The following is a 21,691-nucleotide window of genomic DNA, read 5'->3' on the forward strand; positions in this document are numbered from 1 at the left end:
ATTCCTAACCTAAAGATAATATTAAGAGCGTCGATATAATTTACCATGCTATTTAAATTGTCGGACTTTAGCAAGTCATGGCAAAAAGCCGGGACAAATGCTACGAAGGTGATTATCATTAAAATTCTCTTGAGTTTTTTACGAGTATGGCGATAATATATCTTTGCCGAAATCGTTTTTTCCAGAACGCGATTTTTGCCAGTCGCAATTTTTACCATTTTGTTATTTCTCAATAGCTTCCTTTCCCGAAAGCATTTGTAATTATTCGCATATTTTCCCATTTTTTTTATTTTCCAGTTGCTTATTTTCCTGTTACGTTTTATAACCATTTGTTTGGGTTTGGGGAGCCGTCCCACACTGTTGCTAATATGCGCTAGGTACATACTCTACACTTGTCTTTGATGTTACTTCTACTATCTTTCCCTCCACGGACAGCGGGGTTATGTTTGTGATATTTTTATTTGCTAAAAAATAACACTAAGATTGACTTTTTTCCTTAATTAAGTTTTAGACCAACATGTGACTAGTAGAGAAGTACCTCTTTTGTCATTGAAGTTATTCACCCGCCCAATGTCTATTATCAAGGATAGTCATGATTTGTTTGTGTTGTCGTATCCGGTCATTGTACCACGAAATGATAGGTTTCGTGGATAGTTATCGTTGGCAGTTTAATCCAAGCTATAAGTACCCAATTTATTAAATGAATAACACATTATTTTCCTTGATTATGTTTTTATTCGTATTACCTGAAACGATAAAGTCGTACATACAAAAACCTAACGTACATTCTGGTTAAAAACTACCACACCACAAAGTCTCGGAAGACAGAAAACTTAAAATCTAGCCAAGCTTCAAATTCTGCAAATTTAAACTAGTATTCTTCAGATAAAAGTATTCATCGTCAGACATTAGGTATCAACTGAGTGATAGAATACTTAGTAATTAGTGGTCCACGATTAGTCCCTACAATTTTACGTTTAATCTCTGATTAGTCCTTATTCCAGTTAAATTAAATCGGGCCAAGGCTTTGAATTACAAGATTACGGCGTTCGCTGGGTTTACCTCAATGGTAGAGATAGCTGTATTTAATGTAATTATTAACAGTAAGTATTATACCTTTAGAACGTTTGTCAAATTGAAGTGCATTAGCATAGCAACATCATATTTATTTTGTTTTGTTTATAGACGTGACAAAGAATTTGCGTCGCTAGGAGAATGTGTAACTCCAATTATGATAGTAAATTATATGGTTATAGTTTTTCCAGTTACCGCTGCGCCTTAAAATGTCAACTACTTTGTCGTATTCATTATTTACTAAGTACTTACATAGGTAATTATTTTCGGTGTAAATGGTATTGTCGCTATTTGGAGACTTTTTCTAATTTAACCAATGTAAGAGTACCTAACTTTTCTAAATTAAGCACTGTAACCATTTAATGTCATTTATGTAGTACCTAATTTTATAGAGTATAATGAGTATAATGACGTGAACAAGTTAGTTGCTATTAACGGATATTTCAATTGTTTCTTTATTATTAACTTCATTTTGTCTCGTAAATCGTATGCTTAATTCTGTCCATGCCAAATACATTTTTCAATAGCATATTCACTTTCCTTACAAAAAAATAATAATTTATTTAGTAGATTCTTCCGCTTATTGTAAATTGCATTTATAACACGAGTATGTTGTTCACATAATAAACAGTAAACTTTATATAGGCGATATGAATGTAATATCAGAATTAGAATTATTATTGACGTTATTGACTGGTCTTTGTGTCACTTCCCCAGAAGTATGTATAATGTGGTCAAGCGTGACCTCGCGTAATCTGCGATAGATGATCGATAGACGTCAATAGTTCAACGTCAGTTATTGTGTTCGTGACTAAGGGCGAGCATAGTAGCGTGCACGGAAAACAGAAGAATACAATGCATGTTTCAAGTAGGTACGAGGGGCGACTGAAAATTTCTAAGCGTAAGATAGAAAAACGATTGAGAAATTTTTTACTATTTTTATTTTTCAATATAATCTTCCTCTAGCATTTATTACATTTTTTATACAATGCTTTTAGACCGTTAAGAAAATATTTTTTCTTCCTGTCTTCCTGTACAGCCGCCTTCATTTCTTCATCACTTCCAAATCGTTTTCCTCTTAAGTCTTTCTTCAAATTACTGGATAGGAAATAATCGCAAGGGGGCCGGATCTGGACTGTAGGGCGGGTGGTCAATTTTCTTCATAGCCTCTATGTTTCCTTCAGAGCAAGCTTGGCAACACGAGCGGTGTGAACGGTGCGTTGTCTTGCAAAAACAAAATGCCTTTGCTTAGTTTCTCCCTTCGTTTCTCGTGCATTTATTGTAGAGCCTTTTGCCAAATAATCTATTAAAAAAACGCCATCGCAGTCCCAAAACACCGTGGATTAGCTTAGACGGCGTTTTTTGCACTTTAAATTTCTTCGGTGGCCTTTCACCCTTTTCGATCCACTGCTTATATTCAGATTTAGACTCCGGATCATACTACATACTGTCTTATCCACGTTTCATCAACAGTAACTATACGGGAACAAACTTTATCGAAACCATCTTTGCACAATTCTATTTTCACATCACCTATTCGAAAAGGGAACTTTTCTTCCCTGCTAGGAGGGATCAAAGTGGCACTTTTCTGTTCAAGGACATTTTGTTGCCAGTATGAAATATTGACACAAAGACATATGAAATTAGTATGCAGATAATCGATTACAATTTCTTTATAATCGATTACGTGCATACAATTTTTCTAACTTAAATAATATTTTGTTGTAATTGTAAACAAAAAATGTAATTATGTAATTAACGTACTTTAAATTAATTAATATCATATTTAAATTAAGTAAATTAATTAATTAGCGTAATATTTACAAAGAAACGTAAAAAAACTTTAATTTAATAATTTAATTTTCATTTTGACATTTTAGGTCTCCTTAAACGCAGCCATACTTGTCTATGCAATTTAAAAAGTTTATATTTAAAAAAAAAATTACAAATATAAATATTTCACAAAGCATTATGCGGTTCTCTATTCTGTATAAATTTGTAAATACTTAGTTTAAATCAATAATAATAGGCCTTTTCATCTGTGTCAGATGTTTTAAGCAGCATCCCGGTAACGACACTAATAATAATAAATATAAGTGATATCAGTCTTCATAGTGTTCTTCCGAAGATTTGGTTCAAAGGGGTAAGAGCTAATTTGTTACCAGAAAAATCTACAAAAATAATGTACTTGATTTTCATTGTATCATTTTAGTTGTTTGCTGCTGTTTTTGAAAAGATATTAGGTACATAATTGAGCTGTAGGTACTTTTAATTTGTCACTACAGTCACGTCTGAAAATATCGATACGGATAAAGTGCCAGAAGTATGTACCTATACTAAGGTCGTGTACACATATTTTTGGCACTTTGTCCGTATCCATCTTTGCTTAAAATAATAATGTTTTGAAACCTAATGTTAGTATGTAATTTCCTCATAGGTGATGTGAAAAGCAGTATGTGTCACATGGTAGCAAAATTATTTTCACCTTGGGCGTTAACACTTCAATCCCTCACTACGCTCAGGATTCTATGTTAGAATCCCTCGCTACGCTCAGGATTCTATTATAGAATCCTTCGCTTCGTTTAGGATTCAATTGTACGCCCTCGCCGTAAATATGTCATTTTGCTCCCTTGTGACACAATCTACTATTATAGACGCCTTACAAGTTTGGACACGACCTCCTTTATCGAAAGCTGTCAGCATTTTCGGCACCCAACTACGAGCAGTAACTTTCGGCATGTGCAGATGTTGATCCAATATTTTTTCAACTCTTTCTTTACTAATACCTAAGGTTTCAGCTATTTGCCAAACCTGAATTCTCCGATCCTCTAATACAAATTTCTTGACTTTTTCAATGTTTTCTTCAGTCACAGCCGATATTGGTCGCCCTGAGCAAGGGTCATCTTCGATCGATTCCCGTCCTAGTTTAAAAAGTCGACTCCACTTTTTAACAGTGGCATCAGAAGGTCCAGATGCGCCGTAAATAATAGCCATTTCCTCAAAAATACTTGGCGGTGATTTGTTATTTTTCGTGAGGAACTTAATTACAGCACGGTGCTCAATTTTTGTAATATGCGTTGAAAACTCACACATGATAAAATTGATAAACTATATCGTTGAATATCTCCAGACATAATAAAATAAATATGACATTTGTTTTATTTTATAATTTACTTTTTAAATGGTCTTTTTAGTGGCCAGTGTTATTAAAGCATAATAATGCCACCTCGAAGTACCTTAGGCTTAGAACTTTTCAGTCGCTCCTCGTACATACCTATTCGTATCAGGAAGGGTTGTTCGAAGAAATTTTATGTTATACTAGCGACCCGCCCTGGCTTCGCACGAGTGCAATGCTGATGTATTATACAGTCAGCAGTAGCAGTAATTGCTAAGCGGGCCAGGTGTTCAAAATGATCTTGACGAGACTTTATTGTTAAGAGAATAAGAGCGCGTCAAGGTAATTTTGAACACCTCGCCCTCGAACTTCTGCTGCTAACTTTACATATAAACCTTCCTCTTGAATCACTCTATTTAAAAAAACCGCATCAAAATCCGTTGCGTAGTTTTAAAGATCTAAGCATACATAGGGACAGACAGACAGTAGGAAGCGACTTTGTTTTATACCATGTAGTGATTCCACCATCATGGGTTGTGTCTTGGACGTGTTAGTCATATAATCATGACTCATGACTATTCGTTTCGATTGCATACTACAATACCTATACCCATTTGTTGTTATGATAAATGAAATTGTGTGAAAATTGATAACAACATTAGTCAAAAACATCGCTTTCGCATTGCTAAAGTAGTGAAATATGTTAAAGTGGTTTGTTGTTGATTTAATTCATAAAATGTTTACAGTTAGCAATTTCTTGTTTATTTAATAAATCGTGCGTAAAAGCTACAATAAATTTACGTACGGAGATTCTAGTAATATCATTGTTAACAATACATAACCTTTCTTGTTCTTATTAAAATTGTCTAAATAGGTATCACGTACTCGTTAATTATTTGTTTAGTTTATGACGCACAAGTCAACATTGTTTGGGTATTTCCTCTTTTATCGTGTTGTTTTGTATACATTATGTAACAGGCCTTAAATTGTACGACATTAGTTGGTAAGCTGAAAGATTAGTTACATGAGATAATACTACTACTACTACTACGAGTAAAAATATCTAGTTTCAAGGGCAGTAAACCTACACTTGCCCGAATAAGGGATTTTTAAATTTTTCCTTTATTATAAAAATGAGGAATATCGCTCGCAAATCGCAGGCGAATCTGCTTGATAAAAAATAGTTTATACATACACTGACCTTAATCAAATCATAACTATTGCTGTGCATTTCAAAATAAAAAATAAAAAAAATTAAAAATTCGTTTATTTTTTAACAAGGTTTATCCTGGGTGTCGAATCTGGGTGTGTGGGTTATAGACTGATTATAAAATATAGACTTAAATTATCGTTCTAGTTCAATCTTAAGTTTCAGCGCTAACGATACCCCTTTGTCCTGCACGACCGTTCTGCTGCGCCAGTATGACCATAAACCATTCTGTGCAGTCGCACGCGCAACCAGTATGACAACTAAGCGCAGCGCCGCAAGCCAGTGCAGCGTCATCGAGAGATAAGAGTAGGTGAACGGGCGTAGGCCTGTCTGTCTACCGCCAGTCAGTAGGCCCCCGCGGTTTCACACCGAACGACGCGCGTACGCATTGATTTAAAAAAAACTAGGCTGTTCGGCGATATATTCATTAGCAGGCGGTACATAATGGAAACAGTACACAAAGTGACAGTTTGAAGAATATAACGGTTTTATCGATACTTACGTCATCGTTGTGATTTGATTTCTGCAATCTAAAGTGCCAAAAACTTAATTTCTCATATCTGTATGGGCTACATGATAAGTGACAAGTGTGTAACGGTATTGTTTTGCTTTTTGTTTTTCTAGTGAATCCGTTTTGTTAGGTAGTCGGTTCTTGGAAGATCGGTTTAAATCGGTTTTTGTGAATGAGTCAGCTAACAGGCGTCGGGATTGTTAACATAGTCAACGTGCTGCCGACCATATCCGAAGGTATTGAACTATTAAGTAAATTCCTAATCGGTCTGACTCATTTTTATAACATTTTAATGTTTGAACGTTTTATTTATAAAGTCTGGATTGAGAGTGTTGATGACTAAGTAAATTGTTATTATGATATTCGTGTAACAACTATCATAATAACATTTTACGGCGTACTTGCTCTTTGTTTTGAATGTGTTCCGTTTGATAACAACAGCCTGGCTTTATTTTTAAACATTGAACCAGACACTAGTACAGCATAAAAGGATCGGTGCACTTGTAATGTTTCAAATAGACTATTCTTATCTCATTCATTACAAATGTGGAATAAAAGGTAAAAGTGCCTTTGCTATTAGTTGATCGTTCAGCAATACCATTGACCCTTGGTGCACCATCTTACTTTTCGGCATTGGATAAGTACAGTCCTGCAATAATATATTACACAACGAAGGTCGCAAAAATATCTGACACGATCTTATTTGTAGAGCCATAAGAGCGTGTCACATATTTTTGCGGCCTTCGAAGAGTAACATATTATTGCAGGTGACTGTACATAGTTCGGCATGATACTGGTTTGTCGGTGTAACGTAGGCATAGAGAATCATATTGTCTTATTCTTATACTAATAGTAACTCTAAAAAGAAGGATGATAGTTTTTTTTATTCTACTCAGTTTAGAAATTGAGTTAATTTTAAATATCAACGCCAAAGATTGCATAAAGTTAGGAAATAAACCTAAAGACTGAACGCAATACCACTTCTAATAATGACTGGATACCATTCGGCATGATGTCACGGCTGACGGCAGGCAACCCACGACATTAATTTTCAGTGGCGACTTATAAAACAATAATAAATGGCCTACTTATGAAATTTAAACTGTGCGTCATTTTAGTTGCAAATTTATCGATATCTGCAGCAAGTGCAATATCATTTAAAACTTGATTGATAAAATACCTATTGCAATACCTGATCTTTCTCGATTTCACTTCGATTTCGACTGTTTCTCGATGCGTTATTTATTACTCGCAATAAAGATTTATTCATATCTCTGTGAAATTTGTATCGTACCGTTGATATCTCTTACTCAATTGTGCCTGTGAAAGTTTACTTTCTTTTTTACAAACAACGCTAATTTATTACCGTCTACAGCGTGCAGTCTTAAAAAATTCGCTTCCATATTTGCATACTGTGAAACGCATGATTTACCTATGTTGTGTGCAGTGGATATCGAACATACGTTTACACTTTTGCACCTTAGTCCTTTGTGATAAGGCGAAGACTGAAAGAGACGAGGAAATTACACACATTACTTACGTGAAGTCTTTGCTTGCACACGCTAGTCCGTTGTAACAGTAGAGAGTAAATGGCATCGGCAGGTCAGATATGTCAACTCTTTTTATATTATGAATGTGCTAGAGTCCAGCTACTTGAGGTTCGCTTGTGTTTTTCAAAATTCAAATTTTAATTCGCGCGCCGGACGCCGACTAGCTTTGTTATATTTGTATACGAAAGCCAAATCAGACCTTTAAAAGCCTGAGGCCTTGACGGCATCCGCCAATTCTGGCATTCGTAGCAGCAGGTGCGTCGGCGCCGGGGTCGTTGAACTGTGGACGTGAACGATTAATTCCTACATGTTGTAAATTCAATCAGGGGCATCGTTTGTCCAGTCTTGAGCGGCGCGATGCGAGCTTTGTAAAAGTGACGATTTTTATAAGTTTTAATTCAGTTTCGATAAATTTTCTATCGCGGCTTCAGCTGTATCTTGGAAACACAATAAAATAAATATAATTTCGAAATGTTTTAATGACAGCAAGTTGGTTAATTAGATTTTGTGATAGTAGTCGGTGTTAAAGGTGTTCTGTCACTTCTGTCAAATTTTACTATTTGAGGTACAAGTCAGAAAGATAAAACGTGGTATAATAGTATAAAACCGGCCAAGTGCGAGTCAGACCAAAATGACCAGATGGAGGGTTCTGTACCATTCCGCAATATCGTGCAAAAAAAGGCAAAAAAAGGCCGTTTGTTGTATGGGAGCCCCACTTAAATAATTATTTTATTCTGTTTTTAGTATTTGTTGTTATAACGGTAACAGAAATACATCATCTGTGAAAATTTCAACTGTCTTGCAACGGTTCATGAGATACATCCTGGTGACAGACAGACGGACAGCGGAGTCTTCGTAATAGGGTCTCGTTTTTACCCTTTGGGTACACTATTGTGTAGTAGCAGGATATTTAATTATTATTTAAGCGTATTATAATTGTTTTAATTTTCGGATATATTTTTTTGTCTTATCTTATAATATACTTAACCGATGTTATTAAGGTTACACAAAAACGCCAGGAGCTTTCATTAAATTCTCATGAGTTTCGCATCCTTTTAGTGGATATCGTATTTACGATACAGGCATTTGTAGGCATTAGATATAATCGCAACAGATGTGCAAACAAGCCCATTCCTCAACAACCTTGCAAAACCATCGCCTTTTTTTATTTTAGAAAATATCTCGATCGTCTGAACTTGAACCTGTTTCTGCAGCGATTTTCTTCGTTTGCATATTATGTATGCACCATTAAATGTACAGTATGTATGGCTGATGGCGTGCGTGCGAAAACCTACTTATAAGTTGCACTGTTCCGAGTGTTCCGACTATGGACGCATTCCGTTCTTACATTTCTATGTTGCTGTTAAGAAGCTGTTGATAGAAATGACCTTGAAAAACTTGAGCCTAATTTATTTGATTTGATGAAGTAAGAAAAATATATAAGTAATTAGTTTTCAGAAAATCCATAGCAATTTGGTTGGTACAACCGAAAATATTACCTACGTGAAATCGTCTCAATTGCAAAAGACTTGCGAATTACATCTTAAAATTCTTTCTTAACACAAACAGTTTTGACTTTTTCTATATAACTTATAAATCTGTAATGACAAAACAACATGTATACGAAGTATATGGTCTATGCTGCACATGCTAATTTCAATACAGTTAATTTTCTGTTTAGGTGTGGGACGGCATCAACAATTGATGCACTGATTCTTGTCCACTACGGTGAAATCAGAGTAAGCGTGCGAGATGCGTAAAGTATTAACAGCCTCTTAATTATCTACCTAGTTTTTACGCTGTCTAACTCGCCTCGCAACTTCAAGTAATCTAACAAGTTCAAGTAATCAGACAAGTTCGCCCCTTACTTGGCCCTGTTTAATGACGAAGGGACTCGTCAAGTGTTTAGACAAGCATTATATGCAAATTGTGCCAACCACGCCTAAATTCGCATAACATTTGAATATGTAATCGTCGTGTGTGTACCTCATTAGTATCATTACGTTCATTAACGCTTGATGCAGCGATATTTATAGAATTGTTTATATCATTTTATTATTAACCGACGAAAAAAAAACGGAGGTGGTTCTCAAGTCGACGCGTGTATATATATTAGGTGTGACCACGCATAACTTTTTACAGAGTAGTCCGATTTTGATATTTTTTTATTGGTATGCACCGAAGTTGGTCCCATATAAATTTCGAAAAAAAAAAACCAACCTTAAGGGTAGGAAAACAGGGGATGATTGATTGTTCACTAACTGATTGTAATGTATGACCACGCATAACTTTTAACAGAGTATTCCGATTTGCCATTGCCATTTACCTATACTTGCTAAATATAAGCTCAATCAGCTTATCTTTGTCTCAGCTGATGTCTTTACATGTACTTTTATACAAACAATTAAAACTGGCTTCCGTTTCTAGATAGTAGACGCGGTTGAGTAAACTCGTACCCCTCCTATACAATTACTATGAACCTTGAGTCTACGTATCAGTCCTAATGGCTTGACGTACATGCGTATGCTAGGAAGTCATTAAGGCCAATTACGGGGTAATTTCACGAAGGCAAAAACATGCATTGGCTTTCGTCATTACTATCACAGTTATCTCCTTGGAGCCGTTAGTTTTGTTTCCGCAAATAAGTTGGACCTTCCTGGATACAACTATGATTAGAATCCGTTTTAATATCTTAATGTATTGTTTACGCGACTCCGGGTTATTCCCATTTGGAATATTAGAATAACCCCCGTTCACGCGATAAGTAACTTTACTTTTGTTTAGTTTAGTCTTTTAATTGTATGCGAAATGAAAGATGTTACATGACTCACTCAAGAAATATTACACGGATGTTTCTTAGTTACCAATTTGTTACTAACGCTGCAACTCAATAATTTTTCATGTCACGACGTTATAACTGCAGTAGTCCAAACGCCAACGTGATACATCAAACGACCGCAGACAATATATTAGGTCGAGGTAACAGTATTAGAAGTTTCTAAATACACCGCATTCGGTCGGTTGAGGTAAGGTCTTAATATACGCTTACGTAAGCCTGGAGTTTCGAAGCTACGTTTAATCCTATAATTCTGAATCCGGGGGGAGAGAACGCTTGGCTGGCCGCGGCCGGCCGGCCACGCGTCGGCGAGCGCGTTGATACCATGATGTAAAAGCACTAGCATTCATACCACTGCCTTACTAACGAAAATAACCTGCCCCGCTGCACGTTGCGTTTAAGACGTGGAGCAACTGCGAACGCTCGGGCGAACGTGATTTGTTTCAAACATTATAGTAATTATCTCTATTCTCTGCCTGTCCAGTTTAATTGCGTATTGTTAAACGATTGAGCCGGTTAAGATTAACTCCTGGCTGTTTCACGGTTTAATGAAACATTAATTATCGACGCAAAACTGCGAGTTGTGATATAACGTTCAATCTATTGTTTGTATGTGCATACCTATGCGCCATTATGGCAACAGAACTTCTATACTGTCTACGTTTTGATAAGAAAAGCATAAACGATATCCAAAAAGAAAACCACATTAAGTTGTGATTGAGTTCAGACTTACATATCCATTACGTTTCTTTGTATGGTTGACAAAAGTGACCGTCACTTTTATTAACTTGGCGAAAAAAAATCGACAAATTTAAATGTGTACGTAAACGAAAGTGACGGTGATGACGGTGAACAGCGAACTACTTATCCAATTTTTGCCGGTCACTGGAGATAAATAAACACTGCACAATTTAAGTTATGCTCTCCGTATAATTAATTGTATACTAATTTCTCTGGCGTGGTAATGGCTTATCTTGAATAACGGGCGTATACACGTTGTCTCGCTTTCTTGCGTCTCTCGTGATCTTACGTGTTGGACTGCATTATTTATTTTAATTATATGGTTTTGGTCATATCCTGAATAGCATGTGCTCTTTGTGGCGCGCGCGCCGTGGCGATTCGCTTGAACGGTTGCGCTAACTTGGAAACACTTTTTGGGGCTACTCTACACATTCCACTTGTAAGAGTTGTAAGCATCCGTTGTAAAAGTTAGATACCCGCATAGAACAGCGCAGCGTTATGTTGCCCGAATATAAAAATACAAAGGCGAAAGAGAACAGGTAATGCGTCAGAGAGGAAGAGCATGATTAGTAAGCATGAAAACTGTTGTCTTGTCTGTAGTGCCATTTTCAAGAGCTTGATTTATAAGGTCTTTTAGTGGTAGTCATTTAGCTGTGATGCGACGGTGATTTTGAAGCTTCAAGGTACGAGTATACAGTCGTTCTCATCCATCATGTCTGCTTTTAAGAATATAGCGCTTGTTTTGCGATTACTCATTTCTTTTGAAATTTATATCTGGTACGTTGTGGTCAACAATAGATGCCAATATGTTGTATTTTGAATTATGCCGTTATTGTGTAATATGTACATATTATTCCATAAGCCAGTTTATACAGTAGGAAAAACACCGTGAAGTGGGTGCGAGAAATTGTCTACTGCATAAAATATGAAGCGGAAATGCTCGTTTGTTTTGTTTACGGCGAGCCATTGAGGGCAAGGTGACGAATGGCCCGCACAATGTTCGCGACAAAACGGACCGACTCGAATACTAGTGACTCACTTTGGAGACCTAGAAAAAATGCAGTCATATATGTTCAGAAACTTATATAAGTAGCTAGTGTTTGGAGCTGTAGGAGAGTTGAAAGTTGTCGTTCATATTCTGTTTCCAGCCTACTATAACTTGGATCTGTTCAAATCGAAATTAAATAGACATCTCTTCGGTAAGCATGCACCATCCTAAACCGCATGAGCACTTACTATCAGGTGAGATTATGGTCAAATGCTTACCTTTATCCAATAAAAAAAAGAGAATTAGGGATAAAACAGATAGGGACTTCAGTTATTTTTTTCTTACTTGCTAATATTTTCCTTTTTTATTTATTCGTCATCCGTCTGCTTTGCCAATAAGCTCTGTTTAGTTTTAATTGGGTTAACAAGTACCATAGCATATGGCTGAGATATGGCAAGGGACCGAGTAATCCGAGTTGGGAGGTCTATTTCTAGATGTTTAATACAGCTTCAGATACGCCATTACAAGATCGTATCGTCCTAGTAGATGCGACACGACCTCGAACCTGCAACCCCCGCACAATGAACACAATTGTGATGTAAATGCGGACACAGACGCAGTGCCAACCGTACCATGGTACCTATTGTAGGACGCTTGAATGCTTAGCGGCACTTGTTGGTTACTTGAGGCGCCAGATATAGATAGTTAACTAGTTTTACTGTTCACCCAAGGTATGTCAGGCCTTGACATTGGCACAGTTCACATCAGATGAATAATATACACGGTGGCTTGAAAAATAAGTGCATTTCCGTTGCCAGGGAGGTTTTGGGATTATACTGAGCAACTTTTACTATGGGACCAACCCAGAATTCGCGGAAAAAAATTTGGCTGTTTCATACATTTTGGCTGGTCCATTTTCTATAAGAGGGTAATATTTTTAAAATATTACCCCACCCCAACACCTCCCTGGGAACGGGAATGCACTTATTTTTTAGCCACCCTGTATAAAACCTTTACCATAGAAATAGGAATGTGTATCGAGTACCGACATATTTGGCCACTAGCCACCACTATCTTATTGATGCTGACTGTATGTCAAACCGTCTTAACAAATTCTTTGATCATTTAAACTACAAATTTGAACTCAATTTAATCACATACCATCTTTAAAACTCGAATGCCACTCCAATCTTTATTAGTTTTCGACACTTTTTGCGTAGTTTATTAAAATAAAGTCAAACTACTAGAAATAACTTTTTTTTTTGAAGTACCTACTTACACGGATAAGTAAGTATTGCACTTACTCCATCTGACTATGTGTAGAGAGGCAGAGAGTTCTTTTTACTCAAATTTCAGCATACCTAAGTATCTTCTTTTTTTGTTACCTATTTATGCACATTGCACATTAAATCTTTTAACTTATTGTACATAACTTGTAAGAAACAACGGTTCTTGTCTGAATCATCTATACAATCGCGAAGAAACTTTCACTGTTAGCGAAGGAAAGATAAACTCGTGCTAATCAGATTTCGTGCGAGCGAATACTTAACGCGATTGCAGCGCCAATTAGAGACTCTTGAGCGTAAATAAATATTGCTGAGGTAATTATTTTGCCATTTTGATGATTTCCCTTGAGTAGGAATGGGCTAATTGCAACTAATCATTAGTGTCTTTAATTGGGTTGTAGAAAATATGTTTTTTTTTTGGTTATGTTTATATACAACATAAGTCTATCTAGTTATTAAAGGTACATATTTATAGAGCGGTACGTGTGAAAAGCATATTTTCCATGTACGAGTATATTTTCGCGATAAAATATACCCGAAACGATGATAGTGTTGATTTAGAATAAATATCAAAGATTTATTTACATTGCTCCACGCTACTTGAAACTAACTACATTTTAGAAGTTGTGACTGTCATTAGTTAATAACTTTCTCAAATAATTAAAATGCGTACCTAAATTTAGACACTTACCTAATACAATTTTCAATGTCAACTTAAATACAAGTATTAACATTACTGAGAATAATACATAAATTAAATTAAATTAATTAAATCATTTACTCTCATGTAACTGTGACACATACATTTTGCTAGTAAAAAACAGTTTCAAAAGGGTTAGTACCTAAGCCTAATACCTAAGCCTAAATACATACATAATTTTTTTCGGTATCGCAAAAAATTATTTATTGTTTTAGAAATAATTTAAGAACGCAATGGATGTTTCTCATCAGAAGATGAGTCAGTATTATGCTGATGTGGTTACCGAACGTTTCTTCATTCATATTCAGTAATCAAATTACCATTACTATATTCATTATTAGTTGGCGTTCCTAAATTACTCGATTAACGTCATTACGATAATATGATGTCATCAAGATCGATATAGTAACGAGTTCGCGGAATGATTTATCTCTTGAATCATCAATTTGATCTGATTATTTGAATGCTGACGTAATTCTCCCGGAAATATATCAAAATTCGCTAACGGACTGTGGCTAGTTTTCAATGTTTACTTTCATGAGTAGCATTAAACCCTAATTGTATTTACATGAGGTCTACAAATGGTGTTGATATATCAGTAAAATTAATGTGGAGTCGGTCTAGTCCAAACCGTTTTATCATCTTACTGCAATTTTGGTATTCTACAATAAAGTCAAATTGGCAACTAACTCAATAACCTACAGAAGTCTGTATTATATACCGTTGAATTTAAAGCTGTTATCAAACGTTATCATGCCAAATATCGGCTTCTTAGTTTTATCAGAAGTTTTGAAAAACAGGACAAGTGCGAGTCGGACTCGCCCACCGAGGGTTCCGTACTTTTTAGTATTTGCTGTTATAGCGCAACATAAATACATCATCTGTGAAAAATTCAACTGTCTAGCTATCACGGTTTATGAGATTACAGCCTGGGGACAGACAGACAGAGAGACGGACGGAGAGGAGTCTTAGAAATAGGATCCCGTTTTTACCGTTTGGGTACGGAACTCTGGAATGCTCCAATTGCTGACTAACAAATCAAGTGATACATTCTTGAGTTTGAATAAAGGCAATTGTATTCAAGATTCGAAGTTACTATGCGATATTTCGTCAATCTAAAATTCCTTCACTAATAGCAAATCACACAGTTGTCTCTCTCTCAATTCCGAATATTCCGATCGTAACTGTCTAATAGCTCATCATTAATAATTTAATATTTCCTTGTCCCGTGCACAGTTTAGTGGAATGCATAGAGGATAGTGAAAACGCATTCTTGGCGGCGGTTCAAACTGTTCCAGTAAGAGTTGCATCAGCACTGACGTTAGCGCTGTCATCAGCTTAGGCTACTTGACACCACCGGGCTGTTATTATTATATAAATTCAACTACTAGCAGCAACAGCAACGCTTAATCACCAACGGTAGACCTTATTTTGTTGCAATAGGTACAGTCGCCATCAGATATATCGGAGCAGCTAAGGTGCTCAAAAATATCTCAACACGCACTCTAACGCCTTGGCAATAGAGACCTGTTCAGATACCTATTTGTGAGCGCCTTGGCCGCTCCGATATGTCTGATGGCGACTGAACCATATAACCATTCATTTATACATTCCATTTACTAAAGAGGAGTGAGGAGGAGGATATTACAGTTTGTCTGGACGTAGCTGTTTCTTAAAAGCTTTATTTTTGATTAGCTGAAGTGAACACAGATGTCAATAAAATGAAAATTAATTCGTTGATAAATGAATAAAACTGTAGAGCAAGTGAAACTACAGTTACCTCCTTTAATTAATGAAAATTATTCTTATTGGCAAATCTTGAGTAGTAAATTCATATATAAGTATATAGGTATAGGTACTGCTATAATAGTCTGACGCATCTCTCGTGTGAGTAGCTTGTGATTGGCAATCAAAACAAGTAATTCGTCATTCATTAGACGCTGTGATTGTTTCAGTTATTCTTTGTTTACTATTAGCAATCTTGTATTTCTTTGCGTGCCCGAAAATATTGGTTAGTAGATCAAACCTTAATTGACCAACGCAGCATAGTTTAATAGTTAGGTACTCAATATTCTCAATAATTGATTACTCAATCTAATTGAGGGCATTTTGCATGAAATACACGTCGAGCACGAATGTAGTAACAAACTAAACCACGACGTGTATAACATGTGCACTAGTTCTGCATTGTATTGCAATGGGCGTGCGCGGACGCAAGGTCGACGAACGACATTCGTACGCTGAGAGGATTACCCCCTACCTAGCCTGCGGGCTAGGTTTCATCCGTACGAGCTGATTGAGGTCAGATTTATCGAAAGTAATGTCGAATACGAATTTGAATAGGTAATTCTGATTTTTTATTTATTTGTCGTGAGTGTCCTTTTCCGTTCGAAGTAAATCGCTTCGTGTACTGTGTCCCCTATATCTAGACCAAAAAATTAAATAAAATATAATCTGAAAAAGTGACACGTCTACAAATTCAAATTCAAATAATTTATTTCAGAATAAAAATTCCATATACAATCACACTTACATTTAAAATAAAATAACTAATCTTACATTAACACTAAATATGTTAGTAACATAGGTAATACTTAAAAAAATATGTTAGTACACAGGAAATAAATTGTTATTAAATACATTAAAATTACAATTTTACAAAGGAAGGGCATCCCTTTCTTTTACGATAAATAATTAAATCAACAGCGAGACATGAGGCCATGCTTCGTGCATGCGTAGGTACCTACAGAAAACAATAGGATAGCTGGAATAGGATGAAAAAAGGCTTTCCAGGATCGGAACTAAAGCATGGCTCCAACTTGAATGAACTATGATATTTGGGTTATCTCGTCCGGTATCTGGCTATTTGCTGACCGGCATATTGCAATTGGTATCTCGAATGTGTGGGTGTATCTGGAGGCACCCACGTGAATACCTCAATTGTGTCAGCTCTATTTTAGTTACCATCTACGGTATGTAGTGTTGAAATTGCAACCTTCTCACATTTTATTCTTTGTTGAATAAAAATAGCGTGACTATTTTCGAATAAACTTGTTTCAGTCCAAGGTATAGAGTCGATTCAAGGCGCAAGGTCTCAATGCAACTTTAAATACACGTGGCGCTATCTTTAGCTACGATTCATTTAATTTTGCGATTATCACATAATTGGGTCACCGATTAATTTCTGCCTACTAAATGTATCCAACATTTGCTTCATCATACTCGACTTGTTATATTTTTAATTCAAATGTAGGTTACGAAAACATTGAATCATCTTTCACCAAATTGCCATCTCTAAACGAGTTTTCAATTATCCGCTGCATCTGAATGTGTCCTCTCGATCAGGTTGACAGAGGGCTGTTACACGTCTCTTGGCTCGTTTGGCAATTCCACCACGTTTAATTGAAAAGTCCCAAGTGCCTTGGAGTGATAAAAGTTTATTAGTCCTTCTGGGTTTAGTGTAGTGTCCGGGCGCCGCAGCGCGACGCGTTATGAGAGTGGGCGCCAGAGTTATAATTCTCATCGTCTACTGAACGTACTCTATACGAGTAACCAGTTTAAATGTAATTTCTGATACGCAGATCTGTAACGCTTATGCTGGTTCTTAAGGCGATGAGCTATGAAAGTGAAGTGAATTACAGGCCAGGAATGAGTTCATTGGACAATCCCGGTATGCGGAACTAGCTTTCATCTTAGCAACTATATTTTTTCCCTTGAATTGCATGTCAAAGAATGGAACAGTTGGGCGGATCACGGAGTGTAGCGTGGGCTAATATGACAAACTTAATTTACTTCCGACGCCCCTAGCTACGAACTTATAAATAAAACATAGTGTAGGCCTACTTAAATTCCTTTCACAATTAAAATTCCATAGCCTTTTTAATCACACAAAGAGACTCAATCAAATTATTGCATTTAATTAATATTATGTCCCCGTTTCGCAGGTAAATCTCAACTGCAGTAAAAGCCAATTTACAATCAAATATTTTACAATGCATTTGCATTTACTGTACCGTTTCACTTTATTAAACCCATCACTTTCAAATTGCATTGATAACACCCTGTGTCCTGGTGCACGATATGGCAATTTACGATCATGTATTGTAGCAATCGAACCCATTTACCAACCAATGTAACCGCCACCCCTACATTCACAACATCCACTCGTAAATAGAGACCGCACTTACGCTGGTTTTTCTGAATGTTCGACTCTCGAGGATAACCCCACTTAGCTGGTGTGCGATTTATGAATCGTAAATTCGTGTAATAAAACCTTTGTGGAATCGCTTTATGAGCTCCGCATTAATAAGTGGATAATCTTGTTAATTCGGCTGCTGACGTTCTACAGGATACAGGATCATCTTTACGGCCAAACGCTACCCTTGATTTGCATATTTCAGGATATATATTCAGAAATGTTAAGTATAATACCGATTGTATGTAATTCAATATCAACGCGGTTTTATAAGAATTTTAGTCTTTTTTTAAATGTTTGTAGGTAACTCCTTCGAGCGCTATAGAGAGATTAGTTTAGCCCTATCCTAAGTTGTCCGATTAAAAATGTTTGAAGTTTTTAAGAGGTACGAAAATAACATAAATAATCACAACCATACGTTTTGTCCATACGTTTATGTGACAGAAATTTTTTTTTGGAAATTGGGGAGAAACTCCACAAGAAATAGTATCCACAGTTATGTTCCAATCTAACAAATAAAAATCCTTCATCACTACATAGTAGGAAACAAAGTCGCTTCCTGCTGTCTGTCTGTCCCTATGTATGCTTAGATCTTTAAAACGACGCAACGGATTTTGATGCGGTTGCGAGTGATTCAAAAGGAAGGTTTATTTTATATGTATAATATATTAGCATTGCACCCGTGCGAAGCCGGGGCGAGTCGCTAGTAAAACGTAAAGATCGGCTCATCAGTTGTACGGCATCATCTGTCCGACTGTATCGGACTCACGCAGGTATTAAAACCAAATCATATTTTGCACGTATAATATGCCTCCAGCTAAATATACTATGTTTTGGAACCCGTTGTTTGAACAGGTCATTTGTGTGTTGTCTGACTTAATGCAATGAGTGTAATAATAGCTTATCGATGTTACCAAACAACTTGTTAGCCTTATCGATTTTGTATTTGTAATTAATTATGTCGACTATTAGAAACTATCAGCGTGTGGTAACCAAACAACGTGCGTGCTCAATAAGTTGGTAGCGCTTCGGCGCTTGCTCTTGTGAACCTAGATAACAGCAATATAGCCACACATTTTTTATTGTTTCTTTTCAGCGGTCATATATAACTTATTAGTTACTAGTTATTGTCCCTGTCGCTTTCCAGATTAGATACTGCCGACAGTGTGAAAGTTTGCTCATGGTGGTTGTTTGCTCTAGCTCTAGGCCTGTTGACTGTGGCGCCACCGGCGCCGAATTATCACAACCTACATTCGATATTGTACTCTAATCATTGATAACAAGACTAGTTTTTGGGTGAAAGCTAAAGCTCGCAGGTGACTCGTCGCACATGTGTAAACATTGATAAATGAATTTATTTGATTCGTTGTATCAGAGGTCTTATTTGGATCAACTGCATTTGGGAGAGTGTACAGAATTGCATGAGAATGACTAAATTTAGCATTCCATGTTCTATCACAGGAGTTAAAATTTGACCACAGGTGAAGATTTTACCCCTTTGACCGCCAAGGACGTCCTCAGAAGCGCATGGCTACCGTATAATACCTTCATTGAAAAATTGGAATGCAATCAGGTGTACTATAGAGTGTTATATAACTTATATATAAAATGGTCGTATTGTGTGTGTCGCCCTAAACCAGTCTTCCTATAGGTAAATAAGCTACCTTTGTCTGCCCTAATGCAGTGCTACAAAGCTCAGGTGCTATTACATTCCTCTACATCGTACATAACAGTGCATTTTCATTCACGATTGCAGCGCAAAGTGCAATAAATCCACCTATCTGGCCATTATAATGGGAATGTTTTGAAACCTGGAGCCCGGACACGACGCGTCGACCTGGCGCCGACGAAAGTTTTGGCAGGCCATCGCCAGTGTACGTCAAATATATATTTACACTTTCGTAGCTTATTCCTTTGTAATAAGACTTTATGCGTATAGATACATTTGGCGCTGATCATACACTCATTATGGAATTTCGTAATCTACAATTGAAAAGCTGGATTACCGGCTGGTTTTTCGAGTTAGTGGTGCTTGACTTTGTGTAATTATTTTTTCTGCATCTGGAGTCTGGAACGGGCAGATGGGTACTTTCAATACCATTGATCTGAACTGTTATTGCGGTCGTTGATCTGTTTGAATTTGATGCTATGTACATGTACAGGTGATAAGCACGAAACAAAAATAGTAAGATGATAATAAAGAAAGGCTTTGAATGCAACTGTGTGACGTCTTCAATGTCTACATATCGATTTTGTAATCAAGTAATGAATGGTTTTTCCTATTGTCATATGATAAATTCGATATGAACCATGAATGCGACAGCGGTGCAAATGTCCTAATAACTTCTAAACTAGTAACAATTCATAATATATGTGTATCTAATAGTGATAAGGATAATGTTTTACTACCTGTCATCGATATCGATTTAGATATGAAGTAACCAGGTCGCGTGCTGAGGGCATTGAACGGGCATTACTTCTTACGTGTTTGTCTGAACTGCTCTTTCATAATTACTTTGGACTTCGGAGCTTCGGTGACAAAAACAAGCGTATTATGTATCTGTTGAAACTTTTGCCTTTTCTTAGGACAACTACTTAACGTTTTTCTCCCTTCGTTGAACATACTTTCTTTGACTACGTTTCATTTGTTATCAAATGACCTGCCTCTAACATTTTCGTTTGTAAACATTTTTATACGTCATTAAACATTATTGAAGCATTTAGCTTGTTTATTAAGGGTCTAAACAAATGAGTACTTTCGGGGGATCGGTATATGGCGTAACTTTGACCATTTCTCTTATATATGTTAGCCCTTAATTTGTATGCTTCTATAAATAGATAGACCGCAGAAAGTTTCTATGTCTGTGGCAATTCGTTCCCATTAAGTTTGATAGATGCCGCTGCTACCAACCTATATATTAAAGATCTATTTAAAAATTAACTACGGACATTTATAGTCGTATTTAATATATTAATATAGGACAGGAACAAAATCTAGTAAGATAGATAGCAAATGAGTAATTTATCACAATAATGTAGATATTAAAATAATATATGAAAATAATACAAAAATACAGGAGTCGAAAGTTTCAAAATTTAAGTAATTTTTTAACTTCCAAAAAGGAAAAAAGTAAGGGTACCATTCGATTCCTTACATTTTATCCAAAAAAAGATTGTATAGCAACTATATACATAAACGCAATATTCCGACAAAAACCTTCACGTCACGTTCACTTATCGTTTTCTTAGGAGCGTTTCGCGTGTGAAGTATGACTGTCGGACTTTGGCTATCATTTCTGACTTTTGTATTGCTTTAATGCAATGGGTCCCATATAGACATTTGACCCTAAAAATAAACCTGAACGATTGATATCATTAATGAAAATTTGTCATCTAGCGTATTGTTATTGCTATGAGTTGTGAAAGTGAAATTTATTGATCGCAAATACAATTTACTGGCATAGTTATTTGGAAAGAACCATGAA

At 36.2% G+C, this 21,691-nt stretch overlaps 1 protein-coding gene and 1 long non-coding RNA gene across 5 annotated transcripts in view; both read left to right on the forward strand.

Annotated features, from left to right (window-relative positions):
* The window catches only part of LOC134745668 (uncharacterized), a 447,357-nt gene that overhangs the window by 260,885 nt on the left and 164,781 nt on the right, over nucleotides 1-21,691 (forward strand). The gene's annotated exons all lie outside the window — the stretch shown is intronic.
* Nucleotides 1-21,691, forward strand: part of LOC134745620 (cyclin-dependent kinase 14) — a 107,180-nt gene that overhangs the window by 8,888 nt on the left and 76,601 nt on the right. The window contains exon 1 of one of the 4 annotated variants that reach the window (XM_063679724.1): nucleotides 5,686-6,146. The exons of the other annotated variants lie outside the window; for them this stretch is intronic. Coding sequence (XP_063535794.1) covers nucleotides 6,083-6,146 — 64 coding nt within the window. The 5' untranslated portion in view covers nucleotides 5,686-6,082. Of the gene's footprint in view, nucleotides 1-5,685; nucleotides 6,147-21,691 lie in introns of those variants that run through there. 4 annotated transcript variants of the gene reach the window in all.

Source organism: Cydia strobilella, chromosome 11, assembly GCF_947568885.1.
Source record: "Cydia strobilella chromosome 11, ilCydStro3.1, whole genome shotgun sequence".
Classification (NCBI taxonomy): domain Eukaryota; kingdom Metazoa; phylum Arthropoda; class Insecta; order Lepidoptera; family Tortricidae; genus Cydia; species Cydia strobilella.